Source organism: Hippopotamus amphibius, unplaced genomic scaffold, assembly GCF_030028045.1.
Source record: "Hippopotamus amphibius kiboko isolate mHipAmp2 unplaced genomic scaffold, mHipAmp2.hap2 scaffold_279, whole genome shotgun sequence".
Taxonomy (NCBI): domain Eukaryota; kingdom Metazoa; phylum Chordata; class Mammalia; order Artiodactyla; family Hippopotamidae; genus Hippopotamus; species Hippopotamus amphibius.
The window spans coordinates 12,593-35,761 of NW_026648398.1; the positions used below are offsets into that span (position 1 = coordinate 12,593).

Sequence of the window (23,169 nt, forward strand, 5' to 3'; positions counted from 1 at the left end):
TAGCACTGAATAATATTCCACTGCAGGATGAGCCACAGTTTATCCATTCACCTACTGAAGGACATCTTGGTTGCTTCCAAGTTTTGGCAGTGATGAATAAAGCTGCTGTCAACATGTCTGCACAGTTTTGTTTGGACATAAGTTTTCAACTTATTTGGATAAATACCAAGGAGTGTGACTGCTGAACTATTCTAGGAAACCACCAAACTACCTTCCAAAGTGGCTGTACCATTTTGTATTCCCACCAGCAATGAATGAGAATTCCTGTTGCTGCACATCCTCACCCACATTTGGTATTATCAGTGTTTTGATTTTTGCAATTCTAATAGGTGTGTAGTGGCTTCTCATTCTTGACTTAATTTCCAAAGCTCTTTTCTGATTGTGGGTAGGTATTCTGGGAGGGAGATGAGGGGAACTCCCATCTCTAATGTTAGAATACTTGCAAATGTTTGGTAATTCTGGGCTATCTGCTTATGTTAAAAATACTGAACAAAAGCTCTGAATGTGTGGGTGGAGATTGTCAACTTTGTGCTTGTACTGGGTTGAACTAGTCTGGATTCTGAAAATGGGGGTTCCCTTTTCTACCAGACACCCAAGGCCAAGTGGATGAAAACATGGGTTCAATTTGGGGGCAAATGCCTAAAACTTGGAACAAATGATGGAGACATCAGGAGGGCTGGGGTCATAAGTCCTGCTTCTGAGTGCAGTTTCCCAACAAATCTCATTCCCAGCATCCATAATTTCTAACCCTGGAACACCCACACAGTTCTTGTCTCACACATGTTTTGGATTGTGGTGTCGTCTGTCAGACAAAGCCTGTGTGCCTTCAGTCTTTAAGGAATTTCTCAAAATTTCTTGTCTTCTAATAGTACTAATTACTTGGTAGTGCACCGTTAAATTTTTAAAAGCAAACACAGTTTCTGTTATTTTTAGAAATTTGGGTTGGCCCATTTGCTCAGTCCATCATGTTGATTTGATCTCTCCAGGTCATGTTAAGAGCTTGGAAAAACAAAAATGTAGCTCTTCTAGGTCTAATATTTTAGACCCTTGAGGTAAGTAAGAATTAAAAAAATAGATATTATAATTACCTAGTCTATGACAGGCATTTTGTATATGCCATTCATTCTATTTGCGCAAAAATTTGAAAGATATGTATAGCATCCCAGATGTACAAAGAATAAACTTTGGTCACAAACAGCAGTAACTCACCCAGGGTCTCCATAAGGAGCACTGTTGGCCAGGAAACTTGATCTGTCTCTGACCTGCTGATTTACAGATGAAGAACCTGAGGTAGAGGTAGATAACTAATTTGCCAGTTACCTTAATCAGAAGACCCATAGCTCCCTTGCATATTTTCTTGTTATTTTTTAAAGTTGGAAGTTACATAATTTCAATGACATTAATATGTAACAGCTTTCTGTTTTGTTAACAATATTGCAGTGTGAGATTGTTGTGGCCAGCAGAGAGCCAATGGGAGAGCTAAATAACATTAACCTAATTAAAGGCATCCCAGGAACGCAGAGTCCTCCAACTTGGCAACAATGGCATCTCTGCAGTCTGATAAAGCTCAAGTGATATGCAGGCTAGTATGAATGTTAAGATTTTTAATGCAGTTAGTCTATGAAAATCACACATTTCTTAATCCAGCCCTACTTTTGTACTTCAAACTCCGCCTTCTCAGCCTACAGACTAATGCTTTCCTCCCCCGCTGCTGCTTTCCACTTTTCCTGTAATTTAGAACAAATATTTGCCTTGGTAACCATTTTCCCTGGTTACTCGCTTGGCTGATTTTCTGCACAAAGAACCGAAAGGCATGTATCCCCAAGGGAAGCAGTTATTTTAGATTTTGCAAAGAAGTCAGTTAACATTTTTCAACATTCCCTTCTTTGTTTTAAAGAAAGCTCTGGTTTTGTTTCATTTTCATCTGGAGACTTAAATGACACCAAGCAAAGCCTACTTAGTTTAGATTTCCAGGTAAAATGTTTTAAATTTTAAGTTTCTACTAAAGCATGTGAAATGGTTTTAATATTTGGGTGTTTTATGTTGCAAATATGTTTAACACTTGAGGAAATTAGCTCTTATTAATAGACTTTAAAAGTTTAAAGTGTACATTATTTTGTTTACTTATTTTTTTCAGGATGACTACTTCCGACGTATTTAAAACTTTATGAAATTAGGATTAAATATATTTTTGTGTTTAAATAGAATTACATACTCAATAGAAGTATAAGTTGGTTTGAAAATGTCATTCTTTTCTCTTTTTAAGTCCTAAAAGAGCATAAAGGATTAATTTAAAATGTTTTTCAGTTTTAAGCCTATTGAGTGAAGTTAAAAGGGATAATAGCCTTCTCATGGCTTTGTGCAGAAGTTTAAAATTTAATTTAAACCCGTTTAAAGCTTACTTAAGACAGCAGATGAACAACTTTAATAGAAAAAAACAATAAGTTAATCAAGATTTACAGATGATATTTAATGTTGGGATAAACACAATAAATTCTAAAAAGAAAGAAAATTTTACTTGATCAAAATAATACCTACAGTGATTTAGACCTACTGTGTCATAAAAGTTTACCGCTAGAAACATATTCATTCAATTATAAAGTTGTTTTTAGAGTAAATATTAAATGCAATGTGAAATTCTATAAATCACTGAAAACAACAAAGGTCTAGGCATCAATGATAAAATTAGTATCAAGAGGCCACTTCATAAAAATTATTTAAACATTTCAATGAGACTATTTAGATTCTGATTTTGTTAAAATTAAGACAGCTCTGTAAATTTATTTGTGTACTTATCTATTTAGATTTCTGGATAAGTAAAAGAGAGCCAATTTGGGAAGGGGGGGAGAAAGACAAAGAGGGATGGGGATAATGGGAGATACGGCAATGCCCTGCTAAGTAAGAGGCTCAGGGACAAAACAATGCCTGAGACCCTCATGGAAGTTTATCTCCAGAACCCTTAGATCCAGGGCCTGACTCTTCATAACTCTCACCCACCACAGGATGGAGAGTCACATATATGTCTGTCAAAGCAAGAAAATCTCCATGTACAGGTTTTATGTAAAGCACAGAACTTATGCTCTCTGTAAGAGCTCACTTTCCCTGACACTCAGCAAATTCTACTTCTACCCTGTCTCACAGTCCAACTTTTTATATTGCTTTCCCCCTGCTGCTCTTGCTATTTCTTTCCAACATATTAGCTTGCTCTCTGAATTGACTTTGACAACTTCAGCCACCAATCAGCTAGGCGATTTGCTCCTCCCTTACATTTTGCATGTTAGTTTTTCTAAAACTAATGTAGATTATGAAAAGTTGTTCTAATATAGTTTCATTTCAATGACCTACAGTAAAGGATCTGAAACGGCTGTAGTAATTAATGTACATATATACTGAAAAAAAAGATTGCATGCTGAGGTTAGTCAGCATGAAAATAACTTAGAGGCTGCTATTTGTTGAGCTAAGGTAAACTTGTGACAAGTCAGCATAGGATCCAAGTACAACCTGACTAGAGGAGGATAATTCTGGTGGATGAAGTTGTAAAAAAAACCCTGAGATTCAAGAGGGCAAACTCAGCAGATACCACTCTTTTCCTATTACCAACTACCTAGAAATAAGAGAAGATATATTACAAACAAATACACACATGGACATACAGCTGCAGTAGTGAAATAAGAAAGGAAGCTTCTGGTGAGACAGAAACTGTGAGGAATCCTTCAAATACAGAGAGAAGATGGGAACAAATTTAAAGAGGAAAAACATAGCCTTGAATAGGTATAGGAGAGAACTGTGTAAAAAGAACTTGTGTGGAAAAGAAAGAAGTCATTAGAGTAAAAGATCCCAGGGAGGATACATTAAGAAAAAAAAATAATAACCTGTACATTATAGTAAAACTTCTGAATATTAAAAATGAGTTCAAAATCTGAAAGAAAAAAAAATTCTACAGAGAGAGGAAAAAAGAGATGAGAATCAGATTCAAGTTAAACTTTTCATCAGCAACAGATATAAGAAACAAATGGAACAATACCTATAAAGGATTAAAGGAAAATTATTTTAAAATCATAATTCTATTTCCAACTAAGCAAAATGATATTTTCTGACATATAAGAATTCAAAATTTTTTACAACCCAAAACACTGTCTTAAGAGAAAGGATATATTTCAGGGAAATAAAACTAATCTGAGGGAACTCATGCTTCTCATAATGGCAAACTAGGCAACTCAGATCATTCAGCATGCTGAGAGTAATTAGAAAAAAAATAGGAAAAATAACATGGCCAATATCTGGGATAGGACTGGAATCTGAAGAGGACTGGAACAGCTTTTCTTCTGGAGGCATCTGTGGAACCAAAAGGGTTGACTGAGAAGCTTAGAATAGCTTTAAAACAGCCTCTCAAGTCAAGACAGAAACAAAACTCAAGGAATGGGGCCAACCAAGCAGCAGGGGTGGCAGGGAAAAGTGATGTTGATGAAATCACCAATCTTTGGTTTGGGACCTAAAGTACAATTATTAATTAGACATAGTGAAGCTCAGCTTCAAATCATTCAATTTATGATAGATAGTGCCCTTAGCCTCATGTCTGAATGTAAATCCTTTTAGGATAAATAATAAATACATCTTTCTAGGCTTCAAAGTATTTTCATAGTTTTTCATATACAATGGCTGGCAATAGGCATAGGCATAGCCATCAGGCATAGGAAGAAACAGAAGAAAACGGCTAAAATCCTAAAAAGAAAGAACAGACAATAGAAATAGACATACAGAGGATCCCAAAATGGAGGTTTCAGACTCAGACTTAAATGAATGTGTTTAGTATGTTCAAAACGTAAAATACAAGATTGAAAATTTCAGTAGAGACTCAGAAACAATATGAACCCACTGAAAATCCAAAAAACTAAAAAACCACAATAACAGAAACAAGGTAGTCAATGGATGGATTTAATAGCACATAAACCACAGCTGAACAGATAATTAGTGAATGGACAGGAGGTTAGTGGTATAATCAGGATCAATCAGAGGATGAGAGAAGGATGAAAAATAAGAAAGAGGGAAAGTGACATTAAAGACACAATGAGAAGGCTATCATACATGTCAGTGTAGTTCTAAAAAGAAAGAGGAGAGAGAAGTAGGAAAGCATTATTTGAAGAGGTAAGGGCTAAGAAGTTTCCAAATTTGATGAATATCAGGCCACAGATTTAAGAAGTACTCTGAATCTCAAATAGGATAAAAACAAGAAAATCATATATATGTACAATAGAGTAAAACAGCTGGAAACCAAAGCCAAAGAGAATTTCTTAAAAGTAGCCCCAAAAGTTACTTTTAAAGCAGAAATACTTAGATTGACAGATGACTACTCACTACAAAATATGGAAACAATAAGACATTGGAATAAAATCTTCCAAATACTGAATGAAAACAATCTAGAATTCCATATCTAGCAAATACTAGGTGGGCCAAAACATTCACTTGTTTTTTTCTGTAAGATGGCTCTAGTAGCACTTAGTTGTCTTTAACTTCATTTGAAACAATTTTGTTAGATTGTATGTGACAGCTGTCATATCAGCATGCATTTAAAAAAAGACATCAAAATTGGTGATTTTTTGTGTAGCCATTTTAATATTGAAGATGGAAAAAAAAGCAACATTTTTGGCATGTTATGCTTTATTGTTTCAAAAAAGGTAAAAACGCAACTGAAATGCACAAAAAGATTTGTGCAGTATATAGAGAAGACGCTATGACTGATCGAATGTGTCAAAAGTGGTTTGCGGGACTTCCTAGGTGGCGCAGTGGTAAAGAATCTGCCTGCCAGCGCAGGGGACACAGGTTCGAGCCCTGCCCTGGGAAGATTCCACATGCCATGGAGCAACTAAGCCTGTGCGCCACAACTATTGAGCCTGTGCTCTAGAGCCCATGAGTCACAACTACTGAGCCCATGTGCCACAACTAGTGAAGCTCACACGCCTAGGGCCCATGCTGCACAACAAGAGAAGCCACTACAGTGAGGAGCCTGCGCACCACAATGAAGAGTAGCCCCCACTCGCAACAACTAGAGAAAGCCCGTGTGTAGCAATGAAGACCCAACACAGCCAATAAATAAATTAAATAAGTAAATAAAAATAAATTTATAAAAAAAAAAGTGGTTTGCGAAGTTTCCTGCTGGAGATTTCTTGCTGGACAATGCTCCACGGTCAGGGAGACCAGCTGAAGTTGACAGTGATCCAATCGAGACATTAATTGAGAACAATCAATGTTATACCACGTGGGAGACAGCTGACATACTCAAAATATCCACATCAAGTGTTGAAAATTATTTGCACCAGTTTGGTTGTGTGAATCACTCTGATGTTTGGGTTCCACATAAGTGAAAAAAATCTTCTTGACCACATTTTCGGGTGCAATTCTGTACTGAAATGTAATGAAAATGTTACGTAACATAAATTGTGATGGGCGATGAAAAGTGGATACTGTACAACAATGTGGAATGGAAGAGATGGTGGGGCAAGAGAAATGAACCATCACCAACCATACCAAAGGCCAGTCTCCATCCAAAGAAGGTGTGTATATAGTGGGATTGGAAGGGAGTCCCCTATTATGAGCTACTTCTAGAAAACCAAACAATTAATTCCAACAAGTACTGCTCCCAATTAGACCAACTGAAAGTGGCACTCGACAAAAAGCGTCTGGAGTTAGTCAACAGAAAACGTATAATCTTCCATCAGGATAACGCAAGACTGCATGTTTCTTTGATGACCAGGCAAAAACTGTTACAGCTTGGCTGGGAAGTTCTGATTCGTCTGCCATATTTACCAGATATTGCACCTTCAGATTTCCATTTATTTCAGTCTTTACAAAATTCTCTTAATGGAAAAAACTTCAATTCCCTGGAAGACTACAAAAGGTACCCAGAAAAGTTCTTTGCTCAAAAAGATAAAAAGTTTTGGGAAAATGGAGTTATGAAGTTGCCTGAAAAATGGCAGAAGGTAGTGGAAACAAAAGGGTGAATACGTTTTCCAATAAAGTTCTTGGTGAAAATGAAAAATATCTTTTATTTTTACTTAAAAAACCAAAGGCACTTTTTGGCCCACCTAATAAATCCTTTCAGAATGAACACAGCTATAAACATTTTCATATGACAAACAAACAAAAGAACTGGTCATCAGCAATCCTGCACTAAAGAAATTACTAAAAGGTATTCTTTTAGGAAGGAAATAATCTTTAGAGAAGACTGGAGATGCAGGAAGAAAGAAAGAGTAGAAAGAGAAAGGACAAATGTTCAGGCTGTTGTAAATTGGTGGTTCTTAACTGGAGGCAGGCTGATTCCTTCCATCTCCCAAGACACATCTGGTAATATCTGAAGACATTTTTGGTTGTTATAACTGAGAGGAAGGTGCTAGTGGTATCTATTGGGTGTAAGCCAGCCCCTCCACAAAAAAGAATTATCTGACCCAAATGTTAACAGTGCTGAGGTTGAGAGAGCCCGATCTAAATGAACTTTTAGCATAAAATAAATATAACAACAATAATAATCTTTTGAGGGTTTAAGAATTAAAATATAGACAAAATATAGACAAAATTAAAATATAGTATATGTGCCAGGATGAGGTGAGTAAAGTTAAAGTTGTCCAGGTACTAATTTGTCCAGGTACTAATTTATATTAGACTTGATAAGTAAGTTGTCCAGCTACTAATTTATATTAGACTTGATAAGTAAATGATGTTATGTGGTAATCTCTATAAAGAACATAATAGCAAAAAATATATAATTACTAATGGAATAATAAAAATGAAGCAATGAATTAAAAATCAAGCAAGAATGGAAAACACACATACACACACACAGAACAGGAAGAACAAATAGAAAGCAAACAGATTTAAATCCAAACACATCAAGTGTTACATTAAATACAAATAGACTCTTTCAATTGAAAGATAAAAATTGAAAGACTATTTCAATTGAAAGATGCACTAAAAATGACATGCTGATAGAAAGCATATTGAAAATATAAAAGGCTGAAAGTAAAATGATGCAAAAAATATATTAAGCAGGCACTAACAAAAAGAAAGCAGCTACGTTAGACAAAGTAGGTCTTACGACAAAACACACTACCAGAGATACAGCAAGTACCTAATGATAAAAGCACCAGAAATACATAACAATTCTAAATGTGTATATAGGTATACCATGGCCTTAAAATATATTAATAAATATGATCAGATGACTTATAAATATTAAATTACATCCACCCAAGACAATAAAGTTAAAAACAATAGAAAATCTATTATTACATTATTTGTAAATTAAAAATTATAATTAAGAACATAAAAGTGCTCATTTTGGCAGCACGTATACTAAAATTGGAAGGATAGAGGAAGACTGGCATGGCCCCCGCACAAGGATGACCTGCAAATTTGTGACGCATTCCATATTTTTACATAGAGAACAGATTTGTTGTTGCCAAGGGGGAGGAGGGGAGGGAAAGGGATGGAGTGGGAGTTTGGGGTTGGTAGATGCAAACTATTATATTTAGAATGGATAAACAACAAGGTCCTAATGTGTAGCACAGGGAACTATACTCAATATTTTATGATAAACCATAATGGAAAAGAATATGAAAAAAGAATGTAGATATATGTATACTTGAGTCACTTTGCTGTACAGCAGAGATTGGCACATCGTAAATCAACTATAGTTCAATCAAAAAAAAAGAAAAGAACATAAAAAATATTTCCAGAAGATATATGCACAAGAGTGTTTTGTTTTGTTTTGTTTTGTTGGCTGCACTGTGCGGCTTGTGGGATCCTAGTTGCCCGATCAGGGATTGAACTCGGGCCCTTGGCAGTGAAAGCACAGAATCCCAACAACTGGACCACCAGGGAATTCCCACAAGAGTGTTTACAACAGAGGAAAAATTAAATATCCATCACCAAATTGTTTGTTACAGAACTTATGGTATGAAAATAGACTGCGTAGACCAGATGGAGTTACATACATTGACATATATGTCTATATGGCCACAGTTCATTACTGAATGGAAAGAAAACAGGTTGCAGTATATTGCACAATTCCATTTCTGCTTAAATATATATGTTCATATATGTTTAGAAGGCATCATGAAAGATACACTTAAACTAGGGGTTGGGCAACTATGGCCCACAGGCACAATCCTGTTTTCAAAGTGCCATCAGAACACCGCTGTGGCCACCCGCTGACTTCTTGTCTATGGCTACTTTTGCCCATGATAACAAAGTTTCAACAGAGATTGTTGTCCTGCAAAGCTAAAAATATTTACTCTCTGGACACTGAAGAAAAAGTATGCCTACCCTTGAACTAAACTATGATTTATGGTTAAGGTAACTTGTCTTTTATGCCTATGTATCATTTTGAGTTTTTAAAAATTATGTACTATTTTTAGAAACTTAAACACATCTTAAAGAGCACTGATAAAAAAAGATTAAGAACTTAGGAGAAAGAAAACTGTGTGAATATGGCTTTTATCTTTAAATCTCTTATGGGCCATGATGTGAACAACAAATTGTATCTCCATCTAAGAAAGAGTTTTCTGACAGGTCTGTCTGAACATGGAAGATAAAGAATTTTCCATTACTGGAAAAGCAGATGACTTCAAAGATTCATTCAAAATTTGATTTCTACGCAATGAAGCACCGTTATAAATGACATAGACTGCCAGGAAACAAAAGCAACACCTGGCTCCAACGAAAACACACACTGAAAGTAGGATCATAAATCAAGGAACATGCAATTCTGACTAAACGCACATACAGGCATGCCACAGAGATGTGTATTTGGTTACAGACCACCACAATAAAGCTAATACCGTAATACAGGGAATCACACAATTTTTCTTGGTTTCCCAGTGCATATAAAAGCTATGTTTACAGTATAGTGTAGTCTATAAAGTGTTCGATAGCATTATGTCTAAAAAAATAAACCATGTACCTTAATTTAAAAAATACTTTATTGCTAAAAAAAAAATGCTAACCATCATCTGAGCCTTCAGAGGGTAGTAATCTTTTTGCAACAGTAACATCAAAGCTCCCTGATGACAGATCACCATAACAAAGATAGTAATACGGTAATAATGGAAAAGTATGTAATAATGAAAAATAATACAGTAATAATGAAGTATGTCTGTACTGTCTCCACAGTTTTGTCTTCTCCAGAATAACATATAGTTGCAGTCACACAGTACTAGCCTTTTCAGATTGGCCTCTTCCACTTAGTAATAAGCATTTAAGATTCTTCCATGTCTTTTCATGGTTTGAAGGCGTATTTCTTTTTAGCACTGAATGATATTCCAGTTTGTCTGCAACACAGCTCATTTTTCCATTCACCTACTTAAGGATGTCTTGGTTGTTCCCAAGCCTTGACAATTATGAAGACAGCTGCTGTAAACATCCACGTGCAGGTTTTTGTGTGGATATAAGTTTTCAGCTCATGGGGAAACATGATTGCTGAATGGCAGGGTAAGAGTATGTTTAGTTTTTTAGAAACTGCCAAACGGTCTTACAAATTGGCTGTATGGTTCTGTATTCCCACTGGCAACAAATCAAAGAGTTCCCGTTGCTACACACTCTCAACTCACAATTTGTCAGTGTTTGTGATTTTGGCCATTCTAACAGGTGTACAGTGCTATCTTGCTGTTTAAGCTTGTGATCTGTCTGCTATTTTAGAAATCCATATTTGGGAGAAGTAAGTAGAAATTCTGGATGATAACTATGGATTTGCCTCTTTCTTCTTGTAGCTATATCAGTTTTTTTCTTCATGTAATTTGAACCTGTATTGTTCGGTACGTAAAGGCTTAGAATTATTATAGCCTCCTGAAGAATAGATCCTTTTGTCATTACCTAATTACTCTTGCTCCTCTTCATCTTACATTAATATAGCCATTTAGTTTTCTTTTGATTAGTGTTACCAAGGTATATATTTTCCCATCCTTTTTAGTTTTAACCCATTTGTAACTTTGTTTAGCATGGGTTTCTTACAGTCAGCATAAGAGCTGGGTTTTAATTTTTAAAAATTCTCTCTGGACAGTCTCTGCCTTTTAATTGTGACAGTTAATGAATTCACATTTAATATGATTTACAGGTACTATGTTTTGGATATTTTTATTATTCCACTTTATCACCTTTATTGGCTTGATAACTATAACTTTTTTTTTGTGTGTACTGGGTTAGGGCATATAGTATGCATCTTTAACTTACTACAATTTACCTACAACTGATATTCCACCTTGCTTATAGTATCTGAATATTACAACAGTGTATCTACACTTCCTCCTTTCTGCTTCTGTTGTCATACATTCTACTTTCGCTTAAGGTAGAAACCCCAAGATACAGTACTATTGTATTAACACAACTGTTAAACAGATGACTGTATTAATCATCTTTTAAAGAGATTTAAAAATAAAAGAGTATTTATCTACATATATGCTATTTCCTGTGGTCTCCATTCCTTTGGTATATCCATAATTCTATCTGATATAATTTTCCTTCCACTTTAGCATTTCTTATAGTGCAATTTTGCTAGTGATTAATTCCTTCAGCTTTTCTATATCTGAAAAAGTCTTTATTTTGCCTGTTTCTGAAAGACATTTTCACTGAGTATAGAATTCTAAGTTGATTTTTTTTTTCAGTACCTTAAAGTTGTTGCTCCATTGTCTTCTGGCTTGTATTGTTTCTTTTTTACTGGAGGATGGTTGCTTTACAATGTTGCGTTAGCCTCCACTGCACAACAAAATGAATCAGCCATACACATATAGATATCCCCTCCCTTTTGGTCTTCCCTCCATTTAGGTCACCACAGTGCATTGGGTAGAGTTCCCTGTGCTAAACACTATCTTCCCATCAGCTGTCTATTTTATACATAGTATAAAAAATGTATATATGTCAATCCCAGTCTCCCAATTCCTCTCTCCCCACCCCTTTCCCCCTTGGTATCCATACATTTGTTCTCTACGTCTATGTCTCTATCTCTGCTTTGCAAATTGGATCATCTATACCATTCTTCTAGATTCCAAAAATATGTGTTACTATACAATATTTGCTTTTCCCTCCCTTACTTTACTCTGTATGTATGACACTCTCTAGGTCCATCCATGTCTCTACAAATGACCTAATTTTGTTCCTTTTTATGGCTGAATAATATTCCGTTGTATATATGTACCACATCTTCTTTATCCATTCCTCTGCTGATGGACATTTAGGTTGCTTCCATGTTCTGGCTATTGTAAACAGTGCTGCAATGAATATGGGGTGCCTATATCTTTTCAAATTATGGTTTTCTCCAGGTATATAACCGGGAGTGGGACTGCTGGATGATAGGGTAGCTCTATTTTTAGGTTTTTAAGGAAACTCCATACTGTTCTCCATAATGGTTGTACCAATTTACATTCCCAGCAACAGTATAGAAGGGTTCCCTTTTCTCCACACTCTCTCCAGCATTTATTATTTGTAGGTTTTCTGATAATGGCCATTGTGGCTGGTGTGAGGTGATATCTCATTGTAGTTTTGATTTGCATTTCTCTAATAATTAGTGATGCTGAGCATCTTCTCATGTGTTTGTTGGCCATCTGTATGTCTTTCAGGAGAAATGTCTATTTAGGTCTTCTGCCCATTTTTGGATGGGATTGTTTGTTTTTTGGATATTGAGCCACATGAGCTATTTGTAGATTTTGGAGACCAAGCCCTTGTTGGTCACAGCATTTGCAAATATTTTCTCCCATTCTGAGGGCTGTCTTTTCATCTTGTTTATAGTTTTCTTTGCTGTGCAAAAGCCTTGAAGTTTCATTGGGTCCCATTTGTTTATTTTTGTTTTTATTTCCATTATTCTAGGAGGTGGGTCAAAAAAGATCTTGCTGTGATTTATGTCAAAGAGTGTTCTTCCTATGTTTTCCTCTAAGAGTTTTATAGTGTCCAGTCTTACATTTAGGTCTTTAATCCATTTTGAGTTTATTTTTGTGTATGGTGTTCAGGAGTGTTCTAATTTCATTCTTTTACATGTAGCTGTCCAATTTTCCCAGCACCATTTATTGAAGAGGCTGTCTTTTCTCCATTGTATATTCTTGCCTCCTTTGTCAAAGTTAAGGGGACCATAGGTGTGTGGGTTTATCTCTGGGCTTTCTGTCCCGTTCTATTGATCTATAATTCTGTTTTTGTGCCAGCACCATATTGTCTTGATTACTATAGCTTTGTAGTATAGTTTGAAGTCAGGGAGTCTGATTCCTCCAGCTTCGTTTTTGTTTCTCAAGACTGCTTTGGCTATTTGGGGTCTTTTATGTTTCCATACAAATTGTTAGATTTTTATTCTAGTTCTGTGAAAAATGCCATTGGTAATTTGATGAGGATTGCATTGAATCTGTAGATTGCTTTGGGTAGTATAGTCATTTTCACAGTATTGATTCTTCCAATCCAAGAACATGGTATATCTCTCTATCTGTTTATGTCATCTTAGATTTTTTTCATCAGTTCTTACAGTTTTCTGAGTACAGGTCTTTTGCCTCCTTAGGTAGGTTTATTTCTAGATATTTTATTCTTTTTGTTGCAATGGTAAATGAGACTTTTCTTAACTTCTCTTTCCGCCCTTTCATTGTTAGTGTATAGCAATGCAAGAAATTTTTGTGTATTAATTTTCTATTGTGCAACTTTACCAAATTCATTGATTAACTCTAGTAGTTTTCTGGTGGCATCTTTAGGGTTTCCTATGTATAGTACCATGTAATCTGCAAACAGTGACAGTTTTACTTCTTTTCCAATTTGGATTCCTTTTATTTTTTCTTCACTGATTGCCGTGGCTAGGACTTCCAAAACTATGTTGAATAACAGTGGTGAGAGTGGACACTCTTGTCTTGCTCCTGTTCTTAGAGGAAATGCTTTCAATTTTTCACTATCGAGAATAATGTTTGCTGTGGGTTTGTCATATATGGCCTTTATTATGTTGAGGCCTCTGTGTCCACTTTCTGGAGAGTTTTCATCATAAATGGGTGTTGAATTGGCTTGTACTGTTTTGAATGAGAAATCTTATATTCTATTGTTAACTTTGTGCCTTTTTCTCTGCTCACTTTTAAGATGGTCTCCTTATTACTGGTTTTAAAGCAATTTGATTATGATGAATATTTGACATAATTTTGTTCATATTTCTTTTTTTGCGGGTTTATTGATTTTGTATATGTGGATTTACAGTTTTCATCAAATTTGGAAAATGACCAGTCTTTATTTCTTCAAATATTTTTGTGCCTCCCTAGTCCTTCAGGGACTGGAACTGGATATAAATTGATCACTTGAAGTTGTCCCACAGTTTGATGATGCTCTGCTCATGTTTTTCACTGGTCTTGTGTGTGTGTGTGTGTGTGTGTGTGTGTGTGAGTGTGTGTGTGTGTGTGTTGCATTTTGGATCATTTCTATGACTGTGTTTTCAAGTTTACTAATTTTTTCCTGTACTCTCCAATGTGCTATTTATGCCTTGCAGTATAGTTTTTCTCTCTCATCTTGTAGTTTACATCTTTAAGAGTTCAATTTGGATTTCTTTAAATATCTTTCCTCTATCTTCTTGAACACAGATTATAGTTTTAATAACTTCTAATGACCTACTTAATAATTATGTCAGCTGTGCTATGGATGGGTTTCAGTAGATTGATTTTTCTCATCATTATGGGTCAACAATTCCTGTTTCTTTGTGTGCCTGGTAAATTTTTGCTGGATTTCCCAGCACTTGTTGGGTGCTCTGGGACATCGTTAAATTGTTGCACACAGTTTGGTCCTTTCCGGGAGGCTTGCCGTTCAGTTCTGTTGAATGGGATCAGACCAGCCATTAGTCTAGGGTAAATTGTTTTCTCTGATGTGCCAGTGCACTTCTGAGCACTATGCCTGATGCCCTCTGCAGTAAAGGTTCTCTACTACGACTGGTGGACACACACAGTCTGCTGAGCCTTTTCTTGTCCAAAGGATTTTTTCTTTTTGTCCTTCATGGTAGTTCTTTCTACAGTGTTGAGTAGTTTATTCATACAAATGTGCTAATCAGTACTCAGCTGAAGACTTGATATCTTTGGAGGTTTTTCTCAGGGTAGCTCCCACCTCCCTGTGCTCTGCTCTGCAAACTCTTTCCTCTCTGGCATCCCCAGGACCCCAGGTTTTGTTTTTCAATTCAGGGAGATTGTTGGGCTCTGCCTGGGTCCTTGCCCTGGGTTTCAGCCTGGGAAGGAACTCCCTCCAGGCAGTGAGCAGGAGCTCAACTTGGAATTTCCCCCTCTTAGGGACTTCTGTTCTGTGCTACTTCATGTTTAAGGTTTGAAAAGATATTCACTTCTCAAATATGTTTTTCAGCTTCACCATGTGCAGGGCCCTGCGCTGCTCTTGAGACCAGCTGAGACCATGTGCTCTTACCTCTTTACAAATGATACTAGTTTTCTGTTATTTTTATTTGGTGCAATTATGCTCCTTACCCCTAACAAAGAAAATTATAACACTAGAGAATGAAAGAATAAAATAGAAGAGCTGGGAATATGAGTTGTGGATGATATTAGTCACAGAATGACGTGGCAGACAGGTGGAGAGAAACCTCCTAAGTAACCTCTGAAAACCTACACCCCAGTGGTCCAGAGAGGGGTCGGCAAACTATGGCCTGGGGCTAAGTCTGACCCACTGCCTGTTTTGGAACACAGCCACACCCATTTGTGTACATACTGTCTACCTTCATGTTACAAGGGTTGAGTGGAGTAGTTACAACAAAAAATGTGTGGCCTGTAAAACCTAAAATATTTACTACCTGGTTCTTTACAGAAAAAGTTTGCTCACACCTGGTCTAGCAATAAAGATAAAATACTAAAAATTCTTTGATTTGGGCAGAAAAATTCTAAATTCTGACTGGCAGTAATGCTATAGCAAAGAGCCCATATATCATATGTGTTATTTCTCAAAGACTTGCTGCTGAGGGATATAGGCAATTATAAGCCAATTTTCAGAGGTAAATATTTAATCATTAACTCTGAAATTCTGTTTCATTCTCATCCTAGGAATCAAATAGTGAAAAAAGCAAGCATGAAGTTTTCAAGCTTGTATTGTTTTCTTCTGCTTCTCAGTTTTCAAACTGACTTTGGACAAAATGAAGAAACTTCTAGGAAGCAAAGAAGGAAGATGTATTACAGAAGACTAAGAAAAAGTTCCTTGCCCGCCCGCAGGTCCAGCAGACAGCTTGGAATTCAGCAAATGAGGACAGGTACACCAGCAGCAACAATTCCCGTGGTGAACTTGGATTACAGTGCGGAGGAAAAGTTTGAATCCTTTTTAAATGTTCCTGGGGTAGAATCAAGCTATGATGTGTTACCAGGTAAGAAAATAGTAGTTGAGAGGAACAGAGAGAAACTCCATAAAGAAAATTTTCAAAGAATTCAAGTTATTATATTATCTTTTGGTTTAATCTAAGAAGATAAATTTTGAAATAATTGAAAAAATCATTTATAGAATATACTTACAATACAAAATTATTGGCAAACAGAAAAAATATTACCCTATAACTATATTTATAAAATCATAGTTACAATTTTGGTTTATTATTTCTGGTCTGTTTACTATACCATGTACTTAGAACAGTTGTAATCATAATATAGTAATATACATGTCATTTATCATGATGGATCATCTAGGATATAGAAATAAATGATCCAGATGAGTCTATGAACTCATGGCTATTAAATATTTTCAACCAAACATGTAGTTAAACCATGGAATTTATTTTATATAGACCAAACTACTGAATTTTTAAAGTTTGAAAAGATCTTTGAAATTCTTCCAAAGATTTTAACTAGGCATTTTTAAACACTAATATTTAATGGTCCACATTTTTCCAGCTTTGGAAGGAAAAAGTAATTATATTCTACATACGTTACCATTACATAAAACTTTTAAAAGACGAAACTATCACCACATAATGTTCTGTGACCAATACTTCATATATTGTCTCAAGAAAACCAAATGCTTCTAAATGATGTTATTTCCACGAAGTTAACAGAAATAACATACAATTACCGTGAAAATAAACAATTTAGGTCACATTTACAACATGACTGAGAGAAAAAAGAGACTGGAGGCAGGCAATTTAAAATGATAATTACAGGGTACCCATAACTCTTAAAGAACAATGAAGTCAATTTCCTTAATTAACTGGAAAGATATCCAATTTATAATAACAGAAAATAAAAAGGTTGAAAAGTAGTATGCATAATGTGATCTCAAATCTGTTTTTAAAAATATGCAATATAGGGTGATGTACATTAAAAGGTATAGAAGATGTATACTAAAGATTTCTAAATTGTCCTAAAATGTTTTCCAGTGGTCTTACAGTACTTTTTTTTTTAACTGTGGGTAAAATACACATAAAACTTACCATTTGACCATTTTAAAGTGTACAATTCAGTGGCATTTAGCATATTCACAATATTGTGCAACTATTACCACTATCTAGTTCCTGAACACTTTCTTCACCCTAAAAAGGGAACTACATACATATTAAGCACTTACTCCCCACTTTCTCCTACCCCCCCAGTTCTTGGCAACCACTAATCTTTCTGTCCCCATGAATTTGCCTATTCTATTTAACATAAAAGAAGTCCTATAAGATGTGGCCTTTTGGGTCTGATTTCTTTCATCTGGCATTGTATTTTCAAGGTTCACTCACATTGTAGTGTGTACCAGTACCTTATTATTTTTTATGGCTAAATAATATCTCATTGCAGAGAGATACCATGTTTTGTTTATCCTTTCATCCATTGATGGATAATTGCATTGCTTCCACCTTTTGGCTATTGTGAATAGCACAGCTACGAACGTTTGTGTACAAGTTGCTATCTATCTGAATTTCTGTTTTCAGTTCCACTGGGTATACACTTAGAAGTGGAATATCAGGTACCTAGGAGCTGAGCCATGTGGTAATTATACGTTTAATTTATTGAGAAATTGCCAAATGTTCCCAACAGAAGCTACATCATTTTATATATCCACCAGCAAGGTACAAGGATTCCAATTTCTCCACATCCTTGCCATTATTTTCCATTTTAAAAATATAGCCATTTTTGTGGATGTGAAGTGGTATCACACTGTGGTTTAATTTGTATTTCCCTAATGACTAATGACGTTGAGAATCTTTTTATGTGCTTATTGTTCACTGTATATCTTCTTTGAAGAAATGTTAATTCAAGTCCTTTGCCCATTTATGAATTGGGTTGGCTTTCTATTGTTGAGTTATAAGAGATTTTTATGTATATTCCAAATATCAGATATTTATAATATCAGTTATTTTTGCAAATATTTTCAGATATGATTTGCAAATATTTTCTCCCATTGTGTAAACGCTATCCTTTCACTTTCTTGACAATGTCCTATGATGGACCAAATTTTTAATTTTGATACAGTCCAATTCATCTATTTTTTCTTTTATTGCTTGTGCTTTTGGAATCATATCTAAAAATACATTGCCAAATCCAAGGTCATGCTTTATTTTATGAATATTACAGTTTTAGATCTTATATTTAGGTTTTTGATCCATTTTCAGTTAATTTTTAACTTCATTCTTTTGCATATGGATATACAGTTATCCCAGCACCATCTGTTGAAGAGACAATTTTTTTCACCATTGAATGGGCTTGGCACCTTTGTCAAAAATCAATTGGCCATAGATGTATGGATTTATTTCTGGACTCTCAATATTCCACTGGTCTATATGTTTATCCTTATGCCATTAGCTTTGTAGTAAGTTTTGAAATCTGGAAGTGTGAGTCCTCAAACTTTGTTCTTTTTTTTTTTTCTTTCAATATTTTTTTTTGGGCTATTTGGGGCCCCTTGTAATTCCTTATGAATTTGAGGATTAACTTTTCCATTTCTGCAAAAAAGGCTGTTAGAATTTTGATACAGTATAGTACTATTATAATCAGGAGAAAACTCCTGATTATATCTTTTGTTTTCCCAGGGGAGAAATTGGATGGGTGGGATTAGTTTACTGCAAGTATCCAAATGAGAGATGGGTAGGGCCTGAATAGGGCTGATACAGTGGTGAGGGAAAGAAGGGGACAAATGTGAGAGCTCATTTGTGGGCACAGTAGCTCATCAGATGGAGAAGAGTCATCAGGAATAACACTAGGATTGGAAGGAACACATCCCCTCTAACATTCAGATTGATTGCCTAATGGCCTGTTTAGTCGACACACTTATCCATGTATCTATAACCTTGCATGCAGAGAAAACAATATACTAAAACTCACTGTACTGTGTACTTTAAAAGGGTATTTGAATTGTATTTCAATAACACAACAATTCTAAAAAAAGAGATCGCTGCAATGTCTCCTTGAGAATTCAGTGTCAGAAGCACCACAAGCATAGTCTGATTTCACCTCTCTATCCACACATCAGGAAGGGTACAATGTGGGCTTGTTCATCGTTAGTGCTGTTCCAGCTCTCTGCTTTCTGGCATGGGATGGAATGACACAGCTTTTTCTCTTCTGAAGTGAGACACTGCCATATCATTTGCCTTGGTCAATGTAATTAGACAAGTTTAGAGCTTGTCTTATTTGCAACCTCACATTCCCACTGCTGTGGCCATCAGGGCAGCCGGCTCGGAGATGAAGCCAATTTTTTGTCCTGACAAACAATATCTACATTGGACACACAGCACGAACAAGAAATAACTGAGATTTGGGGGTTGTTTGTTGTTGTATACCTCAGCCATCCTGACAGATACAGGATGTAAACATGATTCAGAGTCACGGTACCATGAGGAGGGCATTCTCAGAGCCTAAGTAAGAGGGGTTGAAAATAGAGCACATGGAAAGCATTTCAGAGGGTTACATCTGTAACATACTTTTACCCTATGCATGCATAAACACAGAATGTTATTCTTGTGTGGCCCTAGCACATTGGGCTTCACACTGGGCTCACTTCCATTCATAGGTGCTAGTAATCACACAAGGAATTTAAATGTTACTGTTCTCTTCTAGGAAAGAAAGGACACTGTTTGGCAAATGGGATGACCATGTATAACAAAGCTGTATGGTCCCCCGAGCCCTGCACCACCTGCCTCTGCTCGAATGGAAGAGTCCTTTGTGATGAGACCAAGTGCCACCCTCAGATGTGCCCCCAAACAGTTACACCTGAAGGAGAATGCTGCCCCGTCTGCTCTGATACTGGTACAAATATTTAGCCCAAAGTATCACACGTAATTTAGTCTTTAACTTCCATTTGTTTTTATTTTGTCACTACCTTAAATTTTAAATTATGATAAACTCAACATTAGGATACTTAAATACTGGCACAATGATGATAAACATGGAAGTTATTTGGGACACTGTATGACGGGGAGAGAAATAAAAGATCTTGGCTTTAGAGTTGTAGCTGTGTTAGAACGAGTAAACTCGGACCAGATCACATTCCACATTTCACTCTCAGCATTACAGATGTAGTGACAGAGCTTACACAGCAAACATCTCCCACGTTCTTCGTGTGTGTGAAGAGCTCTGCTTAGTTCCTTACATGCATTATCCTACTTAATTCAACTCAACGTGTTTAGTTATCCACCCAAATGAAGATGAAGAACTCATGGTGAACAAAGGGAGGAGGGGTTTGCATCTAGAGAGAATAAAACCCAGTTCTCCCAGTCGATGTGCAGTCATTACTGCTCCAGTAATCCTAGGGAAATACGGCCACGGCCCTGGAGTAACGGCTTTCTTTTGTGGCCCTGCTGTGCACAGAAAGATCACACTGTGAGGATTTGTTGGCTGCTCACTGCTCCTTATCCTATGAGGCTGATGGAGTAGAGGACTCTTGGGAAGGAGGCTCAGGGCTCCTCCAAGAAAAGCCTGGCAAATAGCTTATGAAATAAATGTGTGTTAAATAATTTGATGGGAAGGGATAAAGATGTTTTCTGTTGCCTATGATCAAGGTAGGTTGTTTGGTTGTTTCCACACACACAGGATGATTACAGGGTGGTTACCTACAAAAGTCTCCTCCCAGGAAGAACTCCAGAACATTTAGGAAATGTATTTTGGTGTATACTACCAATTATTTTCCTAAGATATTATGACTAAAAAATGTTAGAAAATAAAAGTGTTTAATGAAACTGACTCCTGAGGAGATGAAACACAAGATTTAAGAAGGCAAGATCCAGAAATTCTCAGACATTTTTCAAAGGACTTTATTATTCTTGAAATGCTGTGGTTATTTTGGAAAAATAAACTTGGATATACAGGAAAGAATTTAAATGTTTAAATATGATATGTTTAAATATGATAGCTTTAGTTTCCTTTTGCTAATTTTTTCCTGTTCTCCTTCTGCATGTTCTGTCAGATGTGTGAAGAAAATAACTCACAGACTTTATAATATATACTGAATTGAAATCTCAAGTAATTCCTTCAAATAATTATATTTTGAGTCCTTTTTTGAGATGATTTATGTATGACATTAAATAAAGTCATGGAAATGATTAAGTAAATTTTTATATTTTGATTAAAGAAAATCTATGTACTGAGTTCACTTTTCCCTAAAACTGTTCATTCAGAGGGTGAGCCTGAAGTCTGGTCTTCGTCAAGTCTTCCTCACTTTCTGCCAAAGATATTAACAGCTAAATAAATGTAGATAAACTTACTACTATTGTATATTATGCTCTCATCATCATGGAATAATGAAAAATACTCTTGTGCATATGTCTAGGTTAAGAAAACATCATTTAAGTCCAGGATAACTTCCATAGGTCTCAAGCAGTAAAAATGATTTAAATACAGAATCTGGGAGGAAAATAGAAGAGAATTTTCTATAACTCTAAATTTCAGAGGATGCTTTTAGGCCCATGGAGCTGAAAGAAAATTGGACAAATATAATAAATCTATAAATAAAAGCCAATTTCACCACCATAAGCAAGTAAAATGTATATCTGTTTCATTTTTTTATGTCTGATAGTGTATCGAGTCTTACCTTATCAATAACCCCAATTAACTGAACAGTATCTATTATAAAGGTATCACATCTGATTATATTACAATCTCACAATAGGACTGCTTACCATTTTGCAACATATGCTAATATTATTCCCTCTTTACGCATCAGATAGCATGATACTTTAGTAAAAACAAGTATTAAGGCTCACAAGCAAAACAAGAATTACCTATAACTTCTTCCAAAACAGAAATAAAGTTTATTTATTTCTATTAAAACTATTCAAGCAAAAATTTCAAGATGCATTTCATGTTTAAACTGCACTCATATACCTGGAGGGAATAATATTTACTAACCTAATTGTCACTATGATTTTTTCCTTTTATTAATACCACAACTTGCCTCTGCTGTCTTCTCCTCACATGGTCAGTTGCCTCCTATTTGCTACTCAATGGTATAGCATTCAATGACAGAACTGAATTTTCTGGTGATTCTTCAGAACAAAGAGAACCTACCAGTTTACCTCATAAGCAAGAGCCACCTCCTTGGGTGGAAATGGATCAAGCACTGAAAAAAGAGGAACTTCAATTTGAGGAGGATGGAGAAGAAGTGAAACAATATGAAGATAGTGAGCAAAAGAAAAAGACCCCTAGACCTGGAGACTGGGGGAGACTTCCCAATGAGGGACAGAGCAAAGAAGGGGGAGAGCAGACACCTGGAGAAGCGGGGAGGCAGGCCCATCAGCACAGAAACCCAGCAAGGGAGGATGAGGGCGAGGACGAGGACGAGGATGAGGGCGAGGGCGAGGACGAGGGCGAGGATGAGGACGAGGACGACTACGACGCCGTCAGAGGAGATATGTTCAGGACGCCCTCTCGACTCCCAGTCCCAGCTACCCGCAGAGGCATACCACCTCTGCCCAGCAGGTGCTCTCTGTCCTACAAAACCATCTCCTGTATCAGCGCCGATCTCACACAAATTCCACCGCTAACAGCACCAGAGATAACAAGTCTGGAGCTCATAGGTAAGAGATATTGACGTCTGCTTGATTTTGTGGTTAACTCCCATTGCCCTATGAAAGTTATATTTTAATTTCATAATATAAGTTGACCCCAAAACAGATTAATTTCACAATCTTCAAACATAAAAACTTTGCAAAAGAGATAGGTGTTTACTGGCAGAATAGCACTGTCAGGTATAGAGCAAATTCCTCCAAATCAAATCCCAACTTCCCACTGACTT

The 23,169-nt window shown here is 36.1% G+C and overlaps 1 protein-coding gene and 1 non-coding gene across 4 annotated transcripts in view; both read left to right on the top strand.

Moving 5' to 3' along the window:
• Positions 1-1,790: 1,790 nt before the first annotated feature.
• The window catches only part of LOC130843325 (extracellular matrix protein 2), a 38,433-nt gene continuing 17,054 nt past the window's right edge, over positions 1,791-23,169 (top strand). The window contains exons 1-4 of one of the 3 annotated variants that reach the window (XM_057719752.1): positions 1,791-1,974; positions 16,026-16,339; positions 19,998-20,186; positions 22,358-22,951. In XM_057719752.1, the coding sequence (XP_057575735.1) occupies positions 16,051-16,339; positions 19,998-20,186; positions 22,358-22,951 (1,072 nt within the window). In that variant the 5' untranslated portion in view covers positions 1,791-1,974; positions 16,026-16,050. The remainder of the gene's footprint in view (positions 1,975-16,025; positions 16,340-19,997; positions 20,187-22,357; positions 22,952-23,169) is intronic. The other 2 variants (XM_057719753.1, XM_057719754.1) reach the window with 2 other exon arrangements.
• On the top strand, positions 8,323-8,428 carry LOC130843327 (U6 spliceosomal RNA). Its single transcript, XR_009050924.1, has one exon. It is a non-coding gene; the product is annotated as a U6 spliceosomal RNA (small nuclear RNA).